General features: G+C 42.3%; 1 protein-coding gene across 4 annotated transcripts in view; it reads left to right on the plus strand.

The window, feature by feature from the left end:
• GPATCH8 (G-patch domain containing 8) overlaps window positions 1-18,382 on the plus strand; it is a 104,176-nt gene that overhangs the window by 38,317 nt on the left and 47,477 nt on the right. For all 4 annotated transcript variants that reach the window (XM_062215622.1, XM_062215624.1, XM_062215625.1 and 1 more), the window contains one exon: window positions 886-958. In XM_062215622.1, coding sequence (XP_062071606.1) covers window positions 886-958 — 73 coding nt within the window. The remainder of the gene's footprint in view (window positions 1-885; window positions 959-18,382) is intronic.

An 18,382-nucleotide genomic window follows, 5' to 3' on the forward strand; every position in this document is an offset into this window, starting at 1 on the left:
TATAAAAGCTGACACTTAATTGTTGTTTCTGGTTTCTTTTCATATAATTGACATTGAGATACCTTTTCCACTATGCTTCTAGGAAGATGAGACATTATGTGTATTGTTTTTTTCCCCTACATGCACTAATGGTTCTTTACTGTTAACTTATTGCTAGGCCTGTTTCATTCTAACATCTTAGCATTTTTGTTAGATTACATGTTGAAATGCATCACTCAGTCTGTGCTTGAGCTCATTTTATTTTTCTGTTTAATCAATTTAATTTATTGTTTTACTAACCTCACTGTTTTTTCAGTTTAATATTGGCTGCATGCTAGTTAAATATTTATATTATATATATATATATATTAAAAAATCAATCAAGACTAGCCTGGATTTTGCTCTGATTGTTTTTTTCATTTCTAGTGGGGGCCAGTCTTACACTTACAACTTACTCTGTATCATGAAAGCCTGACACATAACTAGAATAACTAAATACAATGTAGATTTTCTTAAAAAAAAATCTTGAAATGGTGCTGTCTAGGTGGTGGATATGATTGTATAAGTACCTTGATTTTATGCTTTTAATGTTAGTTTTAAAACTTCATAAATGTATTCCCCCTCCCCCTTTCCCCTTTTTTACCTTTTTTAAATGTTATATTCAGAAGTTGCCCAGCACACCATCAGAAAGGACCCTTAGCCCATATGTTCTTCCCATATAAAGTACTAGCCAGCATTTCTTTTTACATTAATGTCCTTTTTGGGCACATTTACCTTATTATTAGCACCTTTATGCATGCGTATATGTAGAATTCTCTCTTGCTCATCACCTGTTTAAATGTCACTAGGAAGGGAAGAATATATTATTGGAATATTTTTGGTTTGTCTCTCTGTTCTGTCTGTCAGGATAATATTGGACACCGCTTACTCCAGAAACATGGGTGGAAGCTGGGCCAGGGATTGGGAAAATCACTTCAGGGTAAGTTTCAAAAATTTACGGAAAGAAAGTGTTTCTGATGCAGATCTTGTACCTGAACATATATGTTGTCTTTTTAAAAAAGTGTCTGGTGTTTTCTACCCTTGCCCATCTTCCCCTACCCCCAAAATAGTCTATTTTTAATATACCTGTATTTTAACTGTCAATCTTTCATATTTGCCAGTACTTTGCAGGAGTAAGTTGCTGTGTTATTAAAACTTTCAGGTCAAGCATACTTTGTGTGCCTCAACCATGGGAAAGTTTTTGGTGGAGGTGATGGGTGGATAGAGTAAAAGGAATGCCTAGATTCAGAGTGTGCTTTCTTTGTGCTGTTTGGTGATGTTGTGTTGTGGCTTCAGTCTTATAAAAAGAGAATCATTCAACATAGTTTAACTTCTGTCCTTCCAAATTGTCCTTGATGCTAATAATTGCCTTGGCTCTTTCACTCTTCACATCAGAATCCATGTAGTGATTGAGAGAAAAATTAATCCACATGAAACAAAAATGAAAGCTGAAGTTTCTTAGGGGTCTCCAAGCAAAAAGGCCATTTCTCAAGTTCCTATCAGGCTCTGGAAAATCTGTGGCTTAAAGTTTCCATTGCATTTATAATTCATTCATTTTAACTATTCTAACTATTTGGATAAAAAACAAAATACTAATGTTTCTGCTCCTCAGTTCCTGCTAGTTGGAAACCAACCAACTGCATTCACTTTTTAGTTCTCAGATTCAAGAGCTGCTGTTTCTTCTTTGCAGATATGATGTGAATGCTACTTCAAAAATGATGAGAATCATTGTGCATCTACATCTGGTCATGGAGGGACTCATTGTATACAGGAATCTATGGGGAGAGGTGTGCTACTGTCTTTGAATTGTGGAAATGAATTATCACAATTTGAATGTAGAAATTAACTTAAGTTACTAAAGGAACAAGAAGACAGGGCATGAAATAAGATATTGCAGTCATTAAAACCTTTGCTTTTAAAATTTTTCTACAAATTGTATTCAGTGATGACACATAGGAGATGCTCAAGAAATATATTTTGATTACGTATTTATTACTAAACATTAACCTGTTTGGGGGTGTGTGGGAAATAGATTTGATTACCACCATTTTCCACATGGTATAAGAACTCTTTGCAAACAATGCAAAGACTGTGTTATGATTAAGAACAGTCTTACGGTATAGACCATAGACCACAGACACTTTAGGAATCTAGAAGAAATAGAGTGATCAGGAATGAAATAGAGATGTCTTCCCCCCCCCCCCCCATTTAATAAAGAATAGAGGTTTATTGAGCTCATGGTTCTAGAGGCTGGAAAATCCAAGAGTGAGGCACTAGTGCCTGATACGAGCCTTCTTCCAGTATCATAACATGGCAGAAACATTACCTGGTGAGACAAGGCTGACTTTTTGAAAAATCGCATTTGTCCCAGTGATTTCCATATTTCTAAGTGTTGTTGAATTGAATGGAGGTGATTGCTTAGAAGAAGGGTCCAATGACTGGGTTTGATCTTTCCTTCCAGTTTCAGACCTCTCTTTCTGCTCACCAATGCCTAGAAACGTTGTTGAGCATTACTCTGTTTGGGCAAGCAGAGTAGAAACATTTTATGTGAATCCCAGACTGCTTCATGTTAAGCATCAGAAACTTGAAAGTACAACTAGAACCTGTGGAGAGAAGAAGGGGGGGGGGGTAGTATTTGTGTGTATGTCTGTGTTTAAAAATAGATAGGTAAATGAATGCTCACCTACTTTGGATGATCCTAAATTACTATCATTATGTTTTTTGTTTTTTTTTTGACAGGCAGAGTGGACAGTGAGAGACAGAGACAGAGAGAAAGGTCCTCCTTTTTCTGTTGGTTCACCCCCTAATGGCCGCTGTGGCCGGCGTGCTGCGGCTGTCGCACCACGCTGATCCGAAGACAGGAGCCAGGTGCTTCTCCTGGTCTCCCATGGGGTGCAGGGCCCAAGGACTTGGGCCATCCTCCACTGCACTCCCTGGCCACAGCAGAGAGCTGGACTGGAAGAGGAGCAACCGGGACAGAATCCGGCACCCCGACCGGAACTAGAACCCGGGGTGCCGGTGCTGCAGGTGGAGGATTAGCCTATTGAGCCTCAATGCCGGCCTGTGTTGTTTTTAAGAAGACTTTAGAATTTCTTTAAATTTTAAGTTTCTTGAAAGAAGGAATTAGATTTTACTTCCATCTCCATGGTAACAAGCATATGATAAGCCCTCAATAATTCATAAATCTGTATTCAAAAATATAAGAGAAATTTGAAGCATATTTGAACTTTTTTCTTTCTAATTGTGGTTAAAAAAACACACATATCTTAACCAATTTTTTGGTGTAAGTTTCAGTAGTTTTGTTTTTTTTTTTTTTTTTAATTTGAAAGAGTTATTGGGGGTGCGGTTTGGAGGATAGAGAGATCTTCCATCCACTGGTTCATTCCCCAAATAGCCACAATGGCTAGGCCTGTGCCAGGCCAGAGCCAGGAGCGAGGAGCATCATTCTGGTCTTCCATGTGGATGCAGGTCCCCAAGGATTTGGGTCATCCTCCGCTGCTTTCCCAGGCGAATGAGGAGGGAGCTGGATTGGAAGTAGAGCAGATAATACTTGAACCAGTGCCCATATGGGATGCTGGTGTTGCAAGCAGTGCTTTAACCTGTATGTACAATACCCAACCCAAAGTTCAGTCACTTTAAGTATGTTCACATTGTTGGTAGAAAGCCATCCTTTTTTTTTTTTTTTTTTTTTTTTTTTAAGATTTATTTATTTTTGTTTGAAAGGCAGAGTTACAGGAAGGCAGAGAGAGAGGTCTTCCATCCACTGGTTCACTCCCCAGATAGCCGCAACAGCCGGAGCTGGGCCAATCCAAAGCCAGGTACGGGGGCCCAAGGAGTTGGGCTATCTTCCACTGCTTCCCCAGGCCATAGCAGAGAGCTGGACTGAAAGTGAGGCAGCCGGGACTCCCTACTAGGTGGGATGCCAGCACCATGGTGGCTTTACCTGCCATGCCACAGCACCGGCCCTGAAAGCCCATCTGTTTTGGTTGACTGGTGCCATGTCCTCACCCTTCAAAAAGAATGGATCTTACTGTTTTCAACAGTAAGGGCTAAGTTTAATTGTTTTGTAAATGCCTCTTTATTTTCTAGTGTCAGATTTAACTGTATAGGCAGTGTGTTGTATTTACCTCACATATTCTTTCTGTAATACCCACATGATTTCACCTAGCATATAACCACATTTATGGTCTTTTGAGAGAATTTATGACATATTTTCTCCCTCTGTACCAAACCTTTGCTATAACTAACCACTGAAGATAGACCTCTTGCTATGGGGAAAAAGATAGTGCCTCCTTGGAATTACATAGATTGGTCACTACATATAATTTCTAGACTCAGGTTTACTAGGTTCTTTGCATTTACTAGTTTATTGTAACATTTAATTCTCTTTTTAGGGGGGCAGTTTAGTATTCAACATACCTAACATGTAACCATCCATTGAAATTTAAACTGTCTTGTGTCAGGCTTGTATGTGTGTGTGTGTGTATGTGTGTGTGAGTCATTTGAAGGTTACTTCAGTTCCACACAGCACATTTACAATGCCAGTTTTTGGATTGCCATTTTTTGTAAGATATCTTGCCATGGCTTAAATTGAAGAATAAGGCCTGTTGACTCTGGATAAAGTTATCTGTGGCCAATTATAAATGGTACTTTGTAAACTGGGTTTACTGGATTCTTGAATTTTCTTATTATATTTTTCTCCCTTAGTGTTTATTGAAATATTTTGACAGTTTAAAAAAAGATTTTTTTATGTGGCAGATTGTTACTACTAAAAATAAAAGATCTGTAGGAAAAATACATCAACAAGGTATTACCTGAGAGAAACAACACAAAGGAAGCTCTGTTGGTGAGAAATACTATAAATAATAGCTATCACAGCGGCAGAACGATGTATTTAATTCAGAGAAAAACAACAGGGAATGGTAGTTGTATTGTGTGGCAGTTGGGTTGGATTCAATTCTGGAAATTGTTTTATAATCTTTTGGCAGCTTTCAAATGTAATAGAATGTAGCTCTAAATCTTTATTTTGCTATGAAATATGTTTAGTCAGTAGATGTAGCCCAGAAATAGTGCCCAAACTTCCTTTGTTATGTTGTCTAAGAACTGTTTGATGGTTTAGCTGGTTCTTTGGCCATAACCAAAAGTTCAGCCCTTAGATAAAATGAATGGGATCTGATATTATTTCATATTTCACCCCATCTAGAATATCTTATCAGGATATCTAGGCAACCAACAAATATTTAGGGAGTTAATATATTCTAGTTGTACTGGCTCTAAGTAGCGAAGACATGGACAGAGTAGACAAGACATGATGCCTCTGTTGAGGTTTATTGTCCAGGCCCCCAGGTCTTGCTTTCTTACTACTGTGTTAGGCCAGTTTTACACTCGTGTGTATTTGCACACTTAGACTTCAGTGTGTGAACATTCTGAACATTTAATTGACAGGTGGCTTGAAGCTGCGTTGAGAATAGGACATTCTCATTTGTTTTTGTGTGAAAATACTTGGTGCAGGGTATGAAGGCTGAGTGTTAACATTTAGAAATGCAAGACCAGGATTTAAGTTTGGTGCTACACCACTGTCCTTACACCACTGTCCTTTAAGTAAAGGGAAAAGTACCATCCCTGAGTTACTTTTTTCAGCAATAATTGGGAATGAAAATCTCTACCCATTTTCTCAGAGTGGTTATGGGGACAAAATGATGTTAATAAAGTCACTTTATAAAAATCGCAAAATAGGCCGGCACCGTGGCTTAACAGGCTAATCCTCCACCTTGCAGCGCCGGCACACCAGGTTCTAGTCCCGGTTGGGGCACCGGATTCTGTCCCGGTTGCCCCTCTTCCAGGCCAGCTCTCTGCTGTGGCCAGGGAGTGCAGTGGAGGATGGCCCAAGTCCTTGGGCCCTGTAGCCCATGGGAGACCAGGAGAAGCACCTGGCTCCTGCCATCAGATCAGCGCGGTGCGCCGGCCGCAGCGCGCCTACCGCGGCAGCCATTGGAGGATGAACCAACGGCAAAAAGGAAGACCTTTCTCTCTGTCTCTCTCTCACTGTCCACTCTGCCTGTCAAAAAAAAAAAAAAAATCGCAAAATATTTATAAATGCTTTGTTAATACCTCTATCATATAGTACATATTTAGATTTTTAGAGATATGCCTTCTTTTGGTCTTAATCAGAAACCTAAACATCATAAAATTTATAAATATGGAAGTTTCTAGCTTGTAACTCTATTTTCTAGAATTAACAACAATAGCTAATATGATTTATACATATTAGACATTAGATCTAGGATCTGTGCTTTTAATGTTATATGTGGTTTGGAGCCCCATAATCCCTAGTTTTGGTGTCTTCACTAATTCTGTGTTCACTATTCCTCTCCTCCTCCTCTTTCTCCTCTTCCTCCTCCTCTTCTCCTTTTAAAAAAGATTTGTTTATTTGAAAGGCAGAGTTACAGAGAGGCAGAGAGAGAGAGAGAGAGTGGTTTTCCATCCACTGGTTCACTCCCCAGATGGCTGCAACGGCCGGAGCTGGGCTGATCCAAAGCCAAGAGCGTGGAGCTTCTTCTTGGTCTTCCACATGGGTGTGGGTGCAGGGGCACAAGAACTTGGACCATCTTCTGCTGCTTTCCCAGGTATATTAGCAGGGATCTGGATCAGAAGTAGATCAGCCAGGACTTAAACTGGCACCTGTATGGATGCTGGCACTTAAGTTAGTGGCTTTACCAGGCCATCCTCTCTACTTCTGAGTCAGTGTTCTGCATCTAAAGAGAGCTTCAGCCACTCAGTTGGGACAACTGGACAAAAATTGGAAAAAAAGGTGGATCTCATATGTTACCACAAAATAGATTCTAGATGAATAAAAGATTTAAATGTAAAATGATTCAAGTAAAAATATTCATAAAATTATTAAGGGCCGGCGCCGTGGCTCAACAGGCTAATCCTCCGCCTTGCGGCGCCGGCACACCGGGTTCTAGTCCCGGTCGGGGCACCGATCCTGTCCCGGTTGCCCCTCTTCCAGGCCAGCTCTCTGCTGTGGCCAAGGAGTGCAGTGGAGGATGGCCCAAGTGTTTGGGCTCTGCACCCCAGGGGAGACCAGGAGAAGCACCTGGCTCCTGCCATCGGAACAGCGCGGTGCGCCGGCCGCAGCGCGCTACCACGGCGGCCATTGGAGGGTGAACCAACGGCAAAAGGAAGACCTTTCTCTCTGTCTCTCTCTCACTGTCCACTCTGCCTGTCAAAAAAAAAAAAAAATATTAAGGTAATGAAAGAATTTTTAAAAATAATCTTTTTTTGAAAAGATTTATTTATTTATTTTAAAGTCAGAATTACACAGAGTGAAGGAGAGGCGGGGTGGGGAGGGGTCTTCCATCCTCTGGTTCACTCCCCAGTTGGCTGCAACAGCCAGAGCTGCGCTGATCCGAAGCCAGGAGCTTCTCCTGGGTCTCCCATATGGGTGCAGGGGTCCAAGCACTTGTGCCATCTTCCACTGCTTTCCCAGGCCATAGCAGAGAGTTGGATCGGAAGTGGAGCAGCCGGGACTCAAAACTGGCGCCCATATGCGATGCCAGCACTGCAGGCGGCAGCTTTACCTGCTATGCCACAGCACCAGCCCCTAAAAATAATCTTTGAATAAGGAAAGCTTTTTTCAGTTTAACCCAAAACTGAGAAGCTATGAATAAAAAGATGAGTTTGGCTATATTTCATCATAAACAAAGTAAAAAAAAAAATTGGGAAAATATCTAATATCATTACAAGCTTAAGACAAATTTCATATATTTATTAGTATGAAAAAGATTTATTGCTTAAATAAGAAAGGAAAAATAAGAACAGAAAAGTAATATATACCCTTTTCCGGGCACAGAAATATAACAGATGCCCTTTAAAAATATGAAAATATTCTCAACTCTTTTTAAAATTTTTTACTTTTCATTCTATTTAAAAGACACACACACAGATCTTCTGTCTAGTAATTCACTCCTCAAGTGCCCCCAATAGCCAGGGCTGGGCCAGACTGATCGCAGGATCCTGGAATTCATTCTAGATCTCCCATCCCATATGAGTGGCAGAGACCCAAGTACTTAAGCCATTTTCTGCTGCCTCCCAGGGTGTGTGTTAGAAGGAAATTGAATTGGAGGAGGAGAAAGATACAGGGCTTGAGTGAGGCACTCTAGTATGGGATATGGGCATCCCAAATAGGGATTTAACATCTCTACCAAATGCACACCTCAAAAATAATTTTTTAATTATAGAAATCATTGTGCAAAATGTTTTGCGGCCGGTGCTGTGGTGCAGTAGGTTAATCCTCCGCCTGCAGTGCCAGCATCCCATATGGTCACTGGTTCTAATCCCGGCTGCTCTTCTTCCTTTTTTTTGACAGGCAGAGTTAGACAATGAGAGAGAGAGAGACAGAGAGAAAGGTCTTCCTTCCGTTGGTTCACCCCTCAAATGGCTGCTATGGCCAGTGCACTGCGCTGATCCGAAGCCAGGAGCCAGGTGCTTCCTCCTGGTCTCCCATGTGGGTGCAAGGCCCAAGCACTTGGGCCATGGACCATTCTCCACTTCCCTCCCGGGCCACAGCAGAGAGCTGGACTGGAAGAGAAGAAACCGGAACAGAATCCGGCACCCCAACCAGGACTAGAACCCCAGGGTGCTGGCGCCGCAGGCGGAGGATTAGCCAAGTGAGCCGCAGTGCCAGCCCCAACTGCTCCTCTTCCAATCCAGCTCTCTGCTATGGCCTGGGAAAGCAGTAGAAGATGGCTCGAATCCTTGGGCCCTGCACCTGTATGGGAGACTGGAGGAAGCTCCTGGCTCCTGGCTTCGGATCGGTGCAGCTCTGTCCATTGTGGCTAATTGGGAGTGAACCAGTAGATGGAAGACCTCTCTCTCTCTCTCACTGTCTATAATCTAACTCTCAAATAAATAAATAAAATCTTTAAAAAAAAATGTTTTGTTGAGAGAGAACTTTTTTAATAGAGTATTGAAACAGCATTTAAAAAAAATTATTTATTTATTTATTTGAAAGGCAGTTACAGAGAGAGAGGAAGAGACACACACAGAAAGATCATCTATCTCCTGGTTCTTTCCCCAAATGGTCATAAGAGCCTGAGCTGGGTCATGCCAAAGCTAGGAGCCTGGAACAACCATCTGGATCTACCACTTGTGTGGCAGGGACCCAAGCATTTGGACATCTTCCACTGTGTTCCCAGGCCCATTAGCAGGGAGCTGGATCAGAAGAGGAGCAACTGGGACTTGAACTGATGCTCATATGGAAAGCCAGCATCATTGCAGGTAGCAGCTTAACCCACTGTGCCACAAGGCCCCTAAAACAGCATTCTAATGTGAGGCATTCAAAGGGTACATCCTGTGTACTGGTTTGTATTTGCTTCACCAGGCAGAGAAAAATCCTTTTAAAGGCAGATTCTGTAAAGGGAAACAGTTGAATTTTACAGTCATTTTGAATTTAATACCATGTACTTGTATTATTAAAAAAATACAGAAAATAATTATTTGGTAATAAAGCATATTCTCTTGCCTAGACCTAAGAGTAGCCAGGATCAAAGCAGAGAAGGGTTGGGAATGTTTCTTTGGTTTTATGTGTGCTGCCTACCCCTTTTCTACTAACTACAGTTGGGAGATAGATGGTGAATGTAGTAGAACAAGGCCTGCTAAGATGAGTCCTGACAATATTTATTCTATATTTTAAGACTGAAGGAAAATTAGACTTGCATTCAGTGCAAGAGAATAGAAATATGTCATGTGTTGGATGTCATAGTCTATATCCCAGCATTGTGGCGCAGCAGTTTAAGCCACTACCCACGATGCTAACATCCTATATGAGCTCCAGTTCAAGTCCTGGCTGCTCTGCTAATGCTCCTGGGAAAACAGCAGAAGATGGCCCAAGTACTTGGGCCCCTGCCACCCATGTGAGAGACTCAGGCTCCTGACATTGCAATCATTTTAAATCTTTTTAAAGAAATAGATTCCACCATCTGTCAGTCAACATTGCCACACTGAGGACCAAGCTTCCAACACATGAACTCTTTGGTAATATACCACATCCAAACCATAGCATATGCTAGATAGTGATCTAGAATCTAGATGTTTTGCAGTCTCATTTAATTCATTTAATGAATATATAACTGGTATGCTGGTTTTATAAAGTAAAACCATTTGAGAAATTTCATACAGCTTCTGGGTCTCTGTCATTCAAGTATTAGCCTGAATTTGAAACCAGTACTTCTACCCTCCTAGTTTTTTCCTTGGTTAATCCTCCGCCTGCAGCGCCAGCATCCCATATGGGCCTTGAGTTCTAGTTCTGGTTGCTCCTCTTACAGTCCAGCTCTCTGCTGTGGCCCGGGAAGGCAGTGGAGGATGGCCCAGGTGCTTGGGCCCTGCACCCGCATGGGAGACCCGGCTCCCTGGCTTCGGATTGGCACAGCGCCGGCTGTAGCGGGCATTTGGGGAGTGAACCAAGAGAAGGAAAACCTTTCTCTCTGTTTCTCTCTCTCTCTCTCACTGTCTATAACTCTACCTGTCAAAAAAAAAAAAAAAAAAAAAGACAAAGGGAAAAACCAAGACTGAAAATAGAAACAGATTAGGTGAGGATAGAAAATACATAGCTCCTCCTGAATCACAAGGTGTAGATTATCAGATAGGCTTAGTTACACTCAGAGCTAGTCTGTAATAGCCTGAGTTCCCTGCTGGTTAAACAGGACCTGAAGTCTTTATATAAGATGACAATATAACATTTGTCATCTTAAAAAGCATTTATATATATATATATATGTATATGTATGTATATATATATTTATTTATTTATTTTTATTTGAAGGGCAGAGAGAGACAGAAATATCCCATCTACTGTTCACTCCTGCAACACCTAAGGCAAAGCCAGGAACCAGGAAACCTTCTTGGGTCTCCCATGTGAGTGGCAGTGACCCAAACACCTGAGCCATTACCTCCCAGGATGTGCATTAGCATTAAACTGGCACCTGAGGCAGAGCTGGAACTCAAACTCAAGCACTCTGAAATGGGATGTTGGTGTCCCAAGCAGCATCTTAACTGCTAGGCCAAATTTTTCTCCCCAATAAGTATGATTTTAGTAACTTATGAATCATATTAGTAAGGTACAGGTTCTGTAGATAGAGCCTGTGACCTTCCTAATTATTTATTTGTTTATATTATTTATTTGAAAGGCAAAGAGACAGACACAGAGTGAATCCTCTGGTTCACTCTCTGGATGCTCTCAACAGCCAGGGCAGGACCAGGACAAAATCAGGAGCTGGGAACTCAGTCTGGGTCTCCCACATGGATGGCAGGAACCCAGGTACTCTACTGCTTTCCAGGTCCAAAAGCAGGAAGCTGGATTGGAAGGTGGAACAGCTGGGATTTTTTTTTTTTTTTTAAGATTTATTTACTTATTTGAAAGAGTTATATATACACACACACAGAAAGAGAAGGAGAGAGAGAGAGAGGGAGGGAGGGAGGGAGGGAGGGAGGGAGGGAGGGAGGGAGGGAGGGAGGGAGATCGGGAGATCCCCAATTGGCAGCAACTGCCAGAGCTGTGCCCATCGGAAGCCAGGAGCCAGGAGCTTCCCATGCGGATGCAGGAGCCCAAGGACTTGGGCCATCTTTTACGAGTAGCTGGGATTCTAACCAGACACTCCCAATAGGAGATGCAAGAATCCCAAGCAGCAGCTTAACTTGCTGCACCACAATGCCCACTTTTCATCAATTTTTGTTAAATTTATTTATTTTCATCTTATTTGAAAGGCAGAGTAACAAAGAGCTTCCATTTGCTGTTTCATTCCCCCAAATGCCTACAATTGTCAAGGCTGGGCCATGTCAAAGCCACGAGTCTGAACCTCATTTGAGATCTCCCCTATAGGTGGCAGGTACCCAACTACTTGGTCCATCCCAGAGTAAGCATTAGTAGGAAGCGGAGATTGGAAGAAGAATCAAGACTGGAACCCAGATGCTGTAGTATAGGATATAAGCATCCCAGTGGCGACTTAACCACTGTGCCACACTTTGACAGCTCTTTTTTTTTTTTTTTTTTGACAGGCAGAGTGGACAGTGAGAGACAGAGACAGAGAGAAAGGTCCTCCTTTTTCTGTTGGTTCACCCCCTAATGGCCGCTGCGGCCGGCGTGCTGCGGCTGGCGCACCGAACCAATCCAAAGCCAGGAGCCAGATGCTTCCCCTGGTCTCCCATGCGGGTGCAGGGCCCAAGGACCTGGACTATCCTCCATTGCACTCCCGGGCCACAGCAGAGAGCTGGACTGGAAGAGGAGCGACCGGGACAGAATCCGGCGCCCTGACCAGGACTAGAACCCGGGGTGCTGGCGCCACAGGTGGAGGATCAGCCTATTGAGCCGTGGTGCTGCCGGCCACTCATGTTTTTTTTTTAACAAAAGAAACCTTAGATAATTTTAATGTCAAGCTTCATTATGTAAGAGGGCAGGTAGAACCTACATGGTTGTTTTAATTAAACCAGAGTTCAAGAATAGTTTGAAAACCATAACTAAAAGTCACTAATGGGAGATTAGTTAGAAGAGGCATAAACCTTACTTACTGTTTACTGTTTGCTAAGCACTTAATAAATTACTGACTTCTTACAACAAACTTATGAGATAATTGCTGTTATTCCCATTTTATAGACAAACTAGTTTTATAAATTACTGAAGGAGAAGCAACCAGTAAACTACAAAATTAGAATTCAAATCTTGGTCTTGTGGGCTTCAGAATTCATGCTCATTAAGTACCATACTTAATGTGGAATCCTTTATAGCTCCTCTAATTTAGAATTTAATTTTTTAAACCAAAGGCAGTTTTTGATCAGAGAAGTAAAGTTTTTTATAGCAAAAACAGGAATTAAAGATAATTTAATCTAAAACTCATTTTACAGATAAAATACAGATTTAGGGTTCCAAAATGTCTTAGTGGTAACGCTGAGATCCAGACCCAAATTAATCTGATTTGCAGTCTGTTGTTCTCATTATGTCAGCCAGGCATTTGCGGTGGAAGTAAAATACTAGTCTGGTAAAGTATGACTGAGGATGATGATGAAAAATCATTTAGCAGGGCACCTGGACTTGAGTAGATAGACCTTGGAAGGGCTTGATAGCAGTAGAAGTGGGAAGGAAAGCATAGATATGAAGGATGGTAGCACTAACTCTGAGGCATCTATGTAGTCAGTCCATTCACGTGTCCAGCTAGCAAGCTGCTGCTTACAGGAGTTAGTGTTAATCTTTTAGAATGGCCAACATTTATTAGTTGTAGCCAGCGCATACACGTGGACTATCTGATTTAAATACTCTTTGAAGAAGATAGGCTTTTCATTTTACAGATGAGAAAATTGATATTCTGAGCAACAATTTGGCAAAAATCTTACAGCAAGTAAGAGAATAAAAGTGTTAAACTTATTTTTTTAAGATTCATTTATTTGAAAGAAAGCAGCAGCAGAGAGAGAGAAAAAGGGAGAGAGAAAGAGAGAGAGAGAGAGAAGGAAATTGATATACTATCTGCTGGATTACTCCTCAAATGGTCACAGCAGCGAAATATGGACCAGGATGAAGCCAGGAACTGTATCTGAGTCTTCTACATGGGTGGCACAGGCCCAAATACTTAGGCCAGCATTTGCTGCCCTCCTAGGTGCATTAGTGGGAAGCTGGATCGGAAGTCATGCAGCTGGGCCTTAAAACAGCACTTTAATATGGGGTGCCAGCATCAGAGTCAGAGGCTGAACACACTGCACCATCACACCAGTCCCTGAAAACCCGTGCTTGTTTATTGTTCCTTTTAAAGATTGATTGATTTATTTTGAAAGAGTTACCAAGAGAGCGAGAAAGATCTTCCATCCACTGATTCACTCCACAAATGTCTGCAACAGCTAGGGCTGGGCCAGGCCAAAACCAGGAGCTTCATGTGGATTTCCCACGTGGGTGGCAGGAACCCAAACACTGGGGCTGTTGTCCACTGTTTTTCCCAGGGTGTTAGCAGGGAGCTAGATTGGAAGTGGAGCAACTAGGACACATACTGGCACCCATAAGGCATGGTAATGTTGCAGTGGCAGCTTTATTTGCTGTGCCACAATACCAGCCCCAAACCTGTGCTTTTTAAAAAATTTATTGGGGCCGGCACTGTGGCGCAGCGGGTTAATGCCCTGACCTGAAGTGCTGGCATCCCACATTGGCGCCGTTTCTAGTCCTGGCTGCTCCTCTTCCAATCCAGCTCTCTGCTATGGCCTGGGAAAGCAGTAGAAGATGGCCCAAGTCCTTGGGCCCCTGCACCCACATGGAAGACCCTGAGGAAGCTCCTTGGCTCCTGGCTTCAGATCCGCGCAGCTCCGGCTCCAGCCGTCGATGCCATTTGGGGAGTGAACCAGCAGAAGGAAGACTTATCTCTCAGTCTCTCCCTCTCACTGTAATTCTACCTGTCAAATAAATAAATAAATAAAATCTTTAAAAAAGATAAATAAAATTTATTTATTTGAGGGGGAAAGAGAGCAGACAGACCAAGGAGTTGGGGTGTTCCATCTGCTAGTTCACTCCCCAGGAGCCTTCAGTAGCTCCAGGCAGGAGGCTGAAACTAAGAATCAGGAACTCAATCCAGGTCTCCAGTTGGTTGGGAGACTGAGTCATCATCTGCTGCTTCTCAGGGTGAGCATTAGTTGGAAGCTGAAATTAGAAGCAGAACCTGGACTTGAACTTAGGTTTGAATCTGTATGACATATAGGCATTCCAAACACCTGTCCCCAAAACCTATTGTTTTTAACCAGTGTGTTATAATGTACCTAAATTGTAGTTGCTAGCTCATTTCTATCTCCTGGAGAGAGAGAGAATGGTGGTGAGAAATACCAGTACTGTACTGCAGAATTGAAAGACATAGGGGCCAGCACTGTGATGTAATGGGCTAAGCCTCCGCCTATGGCGTCGGCATCCCATATGAGCACTGTTTCAAGTCTCAGCTGCTCCTTTTCCAATCCAGCTCTCTGATGTGGCCTGGGAAAGCAGTGGAAGATGGCCCAAGTCCTTGTGTCCCTATATCCACATGGGAGACTTGGGAGAAGCTCTTGGCTTCTGGCTTCGAATCTGCCCTGTTGCGGCCATTTGGGGAGTAAACCAGCGGATGAAGACCTTTCTTTCTCTTTTTTTTCTTCTCTCTCTCTCTCTTTTTTTTTTTTTTGACAGGCAGAGTGGATAGTGAGAGAGAGAGACAGAGAGAAAGGTCTTCCTTTTTGCCGTTGGTTCACCTTCCAATGGCCGCTGCGGCCGGCGCATCTCGCTGATCCGAAGCCAGGAGCCAGGTGCTTCTCCTGGTCTCCCAAGCGGGTGCAGGGCCCAAAGACTTGGGCCATCCTCCACTGCCTTCCCGGGCCATAGCAGAGAGCTGGCCTGGAAGAGGGGCAACCGGGATAGAATCCGGCGCCCCAACCAGGACTAGAACCCGGTGTGCCGGCGCCACAAGGCAGAGGATTAGCCTGTTAAGCCACGGTGCTGGCCTTTTTTCTTCTCTTTTTTTTAAAGATTTTATTTATTTACTTGAGAGGCAGAGTTACAGAGAGGCGGGGTGGGGGTGTCTTCCATCCACTGGTTTACTCCTCAAGTGGCCACAATGGCTGGAGCTGGGCTGATCCGAAGCCAGGAGCCAGGAACTTCTCCCAAGTCTCCCACATTGATACAGGGACCTAAGGACTTGGGCCATCTTCCACTGCTTTCCCAGGCCAATAGCAGAGAGTTGGACTGGGAATGGAGCAGCTGGGACTCAAACTGGCACCCATATGGGGTACTGGTGCCACAGGTAGCAGCTTTATCCACTGTGCCACAGCACTGGCCTCTAAATAAAATCTTTAAAAAGAAAAGAAAAGAAAGAAAAAGAAAGAGCAACAAATAAGATACAGTAGTTACTGTGGCCAACAAAATGGAGATAGCTATGAATGTGATATATTTTCTTAGCTTACTCGAAGTGGTCATGTATGTTCTTAATGATTAGTTATAATAAATTCAATAGAAATTGAAGCTCAATTGAGTAGTAAGAACCTTGGCCAGATTTTGAAGGAGGCTAATTGGTCTCCAGGGTAAAAGAGAATGTTGTGACTTCTGTCTCATGACTATAATTTTCTCTGATTTTTTTCTTGCACTTTGTATTTCTTTCCTGTGGCATTTTTAATATTCTATCTGGTATAATTTTTATTTATTTGTGTCTCTCTTATTCTCGTTAGATTATAAACTCCTAAAGGTCAGTAAATACTGTGCATTTACATGTTCTCCACTGTTGCTTTCTTATTCTTTATTCTGCATGTTTATTGAATCTTAGGATGTGCCAAATCTATGTTGTCTCAGAATGAATGGGGTGGGCATTTGGCATGGCAGTAAGTTACTACTTGAAATGCCCATATCCCAAATCAGAATGCTTAGGTTTGAGTTCCAGCTCTGCTCCCAGTTCCAGTTTCCTACTAATGTACATTCTGGGAGGCAATAGGTAATGGCTGAAGTACGTGGTCGCTACCACCTACATGGGAGGCCTGGATTGTGTTGCGGTTATTTAGGGAGTTAAGCAGTGGATGGGAGATCTCTGTCTGCTTCTCTACCTTTCAAAAAAATAATAAGTGACCACCAAAATTCAAAGTAATGTATCAAATAATTTAAAAAAGAAAATAATAGTATCTTTCCTGTGTTTAAATGTAGTTTATTGCTTTTACATTCAGTTTTTTTGCTCCTACTAAATCTTTCAAAATATGTTAAGTAGAAAACTGCTAAATGGGAGTTAAAAAGAAATCCAGTAGGAGTTCAGGTGGAGAGAGCAAAGAATGTAGACCTTGAAGGAGGGTTTGAGTCCAGATGGTAACACGTACAGTTGAAGCTGACTGAATGTGAGTCAGTGGGAAATGGTGTGAGCTGTGCCATGGTTAGAGAGGAGTAATTGTCATTATGGGTGCTTTGGAATACAGTTCCATTGTTGTCAGATCTTCTGATTTTAAAGGAAAACAGAAATCCAGATTTTTTTAATAGAATTCCCTGATTGATAAATGTTTGCTCAAAGTTTAAACTCTGTAGGATAAACAAAACATATATTCAACAAAATATATAGCAAATAATATAATATTTGACCTACAGGTTATTGCTTTGTGACTTGATTTGAAGTTTTAGGGGCAGGCATTTGACCTAGTAGTTAAAGATGTTGCATCCCATGCGTGAATTCAATTCCTGGCTTCAGTTTGCAATTCCAGCTTCCTGTAGGTGTAGATCCTGGGAGGCACCAGGTGATAGCTCAAGAAATTGGGTTCCTACCATCCATGTGATAAACCCAGATATAGCTCCCGACTACTAACTCTGCCTCACTGTTGCAGGCATTTGCAAAATGAACCTGCAGATGGAAGCTCACTGTCTCCCTTCTCTATCTCTCAAATAAATTTTTTCTAAAATTTTTTTTGAGTCAGAGTTACAGAGGGAGAAACAGAAGGAGGTCTTCCATCTGCCTGCTCAATCCCCAGATGGCTGCAGTGGCCGAGCTGGGCCAATCCAAAGCCAGGAGCTAAGAGCTTCCTCTGGTGGAAGCTGCACATGGGTGCAGGGGCTCAAGGACTTAGGCCATCTTCTACTGCCTCCCCAGGCCATTAACAGGGAGATGAATCGAAAGTGGAACAGCAGGGACTTGAACCGGCACCCATATGGGATGCCGGTGCCACAGGTGGAGGATTAACCTAGTATGCCACGGTGCCGGCCCCCAATAAATAAAATAAAAAAAAAAAAAAAAGAAAGAAAAAGAAATTTGACTTGGGTTTAAATTCCAGCTTTGCAGCTGGTAAACATTATGACTTTGCTATTATACTCAGTGTACGCATATTTTTAAAAATATTTCAAAGCTGTTTTGGGAATTAAATTTAATAGCATGTGCTCTAGAAAATCAGTGGAAGATGGCTCAAGTGTTTGTTTCTCTGCCACCCACATGGGAGACTTGGATGTAGTTCTTGGCTCCTGGCTTCAGCCTGGCCCAAACCTGGCTGTTGGGAACATTTGGGGAGTAAACCAGAAAATGGAGGATCTGTGTGTCTGTGCATGTCTGTCTGTCTGTCTCTCTGTTGCTCTGCCTTTTAAATAAATATATACAAATCTTAAAAATAAATGTAGTGACATGTTTTATATACATCTATCTTTCTGTCTCATTTTCTTCTCTGTACATAGAATGAAACCAAAGAGATTGAGAAACTTAAGGATGTATCTGAGGTCAAACTGCTAAGGATAGGAGCTGTGTTTATCATACAAGTATCCTGGTCTTTATTCCAGTGCCTTGTCCATAATACTTGGATTCTCAGTAGCATCATCTTGGATGCTGATTGAAAATGTGATTCCCAACCAGCACAACTCAGT

Source organism: Lepus europaeus, chromosome 18, assembly GCF_033115175.1.
Source record: "Lepus europaeus isolate LE1 chromosome 18, mLepTim1.pri, whole genome shotgun sequence".
In the NCBI taxonomy this organism is placed as follows: domain Eukaryota; kingdom Metazoa; phylum Chordata; class Mammalia; order Lagomorpha; family Leporidae; genus Lepus; species Lepus europaeus.